General features: G+C 49.4%; 1 protein-coding gene across 1 annotated transcript in view; it reads right to left on the bottom strand.

Moving 5' to 3' along the window:
- Window positions 1-1,105: 1,105 nt before the first annotated feature.
- Window positions 1,106-4,506, bottom strand: part of LOC137651465 (glutamate receptor ionotropic, kainate 3-like) — a 26,249-nt gene continuing 22,848 nt past the window's right edge. Inside the window, exon 5 of the mRNA XM_068384690.1 lies at window positions 1,106-1,204. Within this exon, the coding sequence (XP_068240791.1) occupies window positions 1,106-1,204 (99 nt within the window). The remainder of the gene's footprint in view (window positions 1,205-4,506) is intronic.

Consider the following 4,506-nt stretch of genomic DNA (forward strand, 5'->3'; position numbering starts at 1 on the left):
AGACTCCCTGGGGAATATCTCATCTGCGATCTAAGTGAAGAAGGTATGAGTCAGGGGGTATCGGTGCCTTCCCCACTACCACTGGCAGCAACCAATAATGAGTGCCGGCAAGTTTTTTAGTCGTAAGTCAGCTTGCGCTGATTTCTTCTCCAATGCAATGAACTACAGGTTTGTGTTCTTAGGAAAAATACATATTGCTTCCTAATTGGCAATTTTTCCTAACAACACAAACCTTAGCTGTAAGAGTTACACTTCCTGCGTCATCCAACTTGTAATTCCTAGGTGAAGGTTAAAGTGGCTCTCGTTGTCCGTCTAGGGACGGGGCTTTCCTCCCACTCTCCAGTAACTTCTGACACCTCTTTATAAGTTTTAATAGTAGTTTCCAGTCTTGCTAAAATCACACTTTTATTAAAGGACTCTGGTTATTATAGTTAGGAAAAGCACACAAATAAACATGTGACATTTAGCGGTAAGTTCTTTTCATATTTTTGCCTAAGCAGTTTTTATAGAACTGTAAACCAGCTCTCTAGAGACTTGAATGAACAGAAGAGTAGGATTATCAAAAGTTTTTATTGTTGTTGTCTGTGTAGGAACTGGTTAAGAATTTCTTACCTCATGAAATCTCATAATGTACTTGTCAATATTCGGTTTGAAAGGTGCGTTTTTTATCATAAGCCAACCACAATATCCTGGCATAATATTCTCTTGAGCTACATAGAGAGGGGTTGAGCCATCAGCACTCGTCCATTTCATATAGCGAATTCCAGTTTCGCTAGTAATTAAAGTATCATATATTTAACATATATAGATATGGTAAATATGATACTTTAACTACTAGCCAAACTGGAATTCTCTATAAGAAATGGACGAGTGCTGGCTAGTTTGGTATTTTTCTCTTGGGGCTGGGGCATAATAACTTACATATTGGTCTATTAAAATGTGAAGTATTTTTTTCACTCCAAGTCCATTTTTTACACCCGAGAGACTGAAGGGGACTTATTGCGCATGGGTTGTTTCCCATTGTTTGTGTAGCTTTCTGTACATTTACAATGACGTATCTTTCTGGTGGTTTTTTAAAACCAATTCACAGAGTACATGTACTTCTTTATATGTTCCCGGATGTTGTTCTACTACTGCCATCTTTTTCCACCTTCCCCTTCAGTTTCAACTTGACCACCATCATAAAGATGTTTCCAAGAGGGAACTTGAAGGAAGTACATAAACCTATTTCAAAATTTAGTGAAATTTCATTTTTGTCAGCAATTGATTATGATGGAAATACTCTCCGTTCAGTGTAAAGCTATTGTTAATCATGTGAAATTAAAAAATAACCGAGAAATAATGCCTCAAAGGTCCGAATCTCGCTTAATTTTTTTGGAAGACCAGCACGTTTCTATTGCAAAGCTTCTGTAAAGATTGCCAAGACAAAAAAAAAAAATAATAATAATAATGACCTTGGTGTCAATCATAAGGTGAGTAATTATTTGTGATTTAATTTTCATAATGTAAGGATTTATTTGTGATTTATTTCATCATAATTGAAGGATTTATTTGTGACTTACTTATAGTTTGTGACCTGGGAAGGGGGGTCCAGCTAGCAGTTGTGACCTGGGAAGGGGGGTCTAGCTAGCAGTTGTGACTTGGGAAAGGGGGTCCAGCTTGCGGTTGTGACCATGGAAGGGGGGGTCCAGCTAGCAGTTGTAACTTGGGAAAGGGGGTCCAGCTTGCGGTTGTGACGAGGGAAGGGGGGTCCAGCTAGCAGTTGTGACATGTGAAAGTGGGTCCAGCTTGCAGTTGTGACCAGGGAAAGGGGTGTCCAGCTAGCGGTTGTGATTAAGGAAAGGGGGATCCAACGAGCGGTTGTGATTGGGGAAAGGGGGATCCAACGAGCGGTTGTGATTGGGGAAAGGGGGATTCAACGAGCGGTTGTGATTTGGGGAAAAGGGGATCCAACGAGCGGTTGTGATTGGGGAAAGGGGGATCCAACAAGCGGTTGTGATTGGGGAAAGGGGGATCCAACGAGCGGGTGTGATTGGGGAAGGGGGTCCAGCTAGCGTTTGTGACCTGGGAAGGGGGTCCAGCTAGCGGTTGTGATTAAGGAAAGGGGGTTCCAGCAAGCGGTTGTGACCCGGAAAGGGGGGTCCAGCTAGCGGTTGTGACCTGGAAAGGGGGGTCCAGCTAGCGGTTGTGACCTGGGAATGGTGGTCCAGCTAGCGGTTGTGATCTGGGAACGGGGGTCCAGCCAGTGGTTGTGACCTGGGAAGCGGGGGTCCAGTTAGCGGTTGTAACCTGGGAAGGGGGGGTCCAGTTAGCGGTTGTGACCTGGGAAGTGGGGGTCCAGTTAGCGGTTGTGACCTGGGAAGCGGGGGTCCAGTTAGCGGTTGTGACCTGGGAAGCGGGGGTCCAGTTAGCGGTTGTGACCTGGGAGGGGGCGTCCAGCTAGCGGTTGTGACCTGGGAAGAGGGGTCCAGCTAGCAATTGTGACCTGGGAAGGAGGTCTGGTGGCTGTCCCCCCTCCCCCCAAAAAAAACTAAGAGTTGTGACCTGGAAAGGAGGGTTTGGTGATCCCCCAGCTAGGGTTTTGACCTTGGAACTATAAGTTGTTCCGTAACTGGAATACAAACCATGCTATTTAATAGGTGTATTACTTTCGGCGAAGCTGAAATGACGAGCCATTAATTTTTAACGAGGGTTTACTACCCACACCGCTAGTTAGCAGGGGTTAGGGGAGGGTAGCTTGCTACCCCTCCCACACACCTGTGCTTGAGCTCGCTTTGCTCTTGGCTTGGATGGTGGTCGGACGTGATTGCTCTCATCCTCGTCGTCATATTGGCAGCCATTAATGCTTATTGTTCTTTGTTTTTCTAGTTACTGTGTACGTGAAGTTGGCCTTTGCGACCATGCGCACCTGTCCTGGTTTTCCCAACCGCCCCTGTGGAATATTCATGTCGGTGGTCGAGACTGATCCTCACGCCCTTTGTCCTTCTTGTAGGGGCCAAGGGTGTGATAGTGTCAACAAGTGTAGGGAGTGGTCTGCCTCCCAGTGGGAGAGGTTTTCGCGATGACGGAAGACGTCCAAGCGTAATATTTCTCCTTCGAAGGTTGCTTCGAAGGAAGAAAAACCCAAGGCCTCTTCCTCCATTGCCCAAACCTCCGAAGCTCCCGCTCGGTCTGTCTCTTTCGAGAGACTGTTGAGTGGTAGCGTAGACTGAATTATTTCTAACCAACCTCGGGTCTCGAGAGATGACGTTGCTTCCCCTAGCGAAGCAGCTCCACCTCTCCCTTCGGGGGGGGGAGGATTTGTCACTAACTTCCCTTTTTCAGCTTTAGTCCTCCTTGGGGCTTACGGGTTCGCCCTCCAAGGAGGTTTTGCTTGATTGTATCCGCCTGGGTGCTACTGTCAAGCAATCGTCGTCACCGTCAGAGGTTGATCCTCTGTCTCTTGTCAACGTTGTGGTGTCAGAGGTATCCCATGCGGTTTCACCCATCACCTCATCCACTCCGGACTCTACGGTAGCTAACGGCTTAGTTTCCCCCGTTCCTGATCATCCCACGAGGGGGAAACTAAGTCCATCGTCAGTCTCTCCTGCTAGTGTTTCTCTCCCTCGGGGGAGTTCACTTACAGAGATTCCTCTTCGGAGGACTGCTGAAGGTCAGCTTGCTGATCCCACGGCCCCCAGAGGGCGCATCCGTCGGAAGGCGAGCCTTCCTCTTCGCCATAGAGGCCTTCCTTCACCTGCGGTGAGGAGGCGCCTCTTTGGTTCGTCTTCTGTGCAGTCCCCCGCTGAGGAGCCTCTAGACCGATCTTCCATCACTGCACCTGCATTGGTCCTGGACCTCTCTGCAGATCATTTGCGATCTCCTTCGGTGGAAGGTCGTCCTTTTAAAGGACACGTCGACCTTCCACCCAACAGACCTGCTGTCGTCGTTCCTGCATGGGCCTAACAAGGCTCCACCTGAACGCGCTGTTGCGAGCCACGCGCCCACGCAACCTGACAAGCACTCATCAGTATCTCGTCAGGCCCCATCACTACAGAGCGCTGATCATCCTGATCCCCCTAACATAGGGCACCGTGCGCCAACAAGAGCAGAACTCCACCATGCGCGCCCACATGCGCACATGCGCCAACAATCTCCTGTGCGCCAGGGCTCTCCTGCGTGGCCTGCGCTCACGCACCCTGCTCATACGCGCCAGTGCCCACCTGCGCGCCAACACTCGCCTGCGCGCCATCGTTCTCCTGCGCAACAGCGCTCTCCTGCGGGCGCACATGCACGCCCTACATCATGCTCTCCTGAGCGCCATATTGCGCGCCATCCTACGCACCAGGTAAAACCTGCGCGCCAACCTTCTCCTGCAAGAGAGTTTGTAGATGAGACAGCTATGCTGCCCTCACCCACGTGCCATCCCTTACCAACGCGCCAGCTCTCACCTGCGCGCCAGCTTTCTCCTGCCCGCACTTACAAAGATACGCATGGGCACCATGCAAATCTCTTTACAATGGTGCG

This window comes from Palaemon carinicauda, chromosome 13 (genome assembly GCF_036898095.1).
Source record: "Palaemon carinicauda isolate YSFRI2023 chromosome 13, ASM3689809v2, whole genome shotgun sequence".
Taxonomy (NCBI): domain Eukaryota; kingdom Metazoa; phylum Arthropoda; class Malacostraca; order Decapoda; family Palaemonidae; genus Palaemon; species Palaemon carinicauda.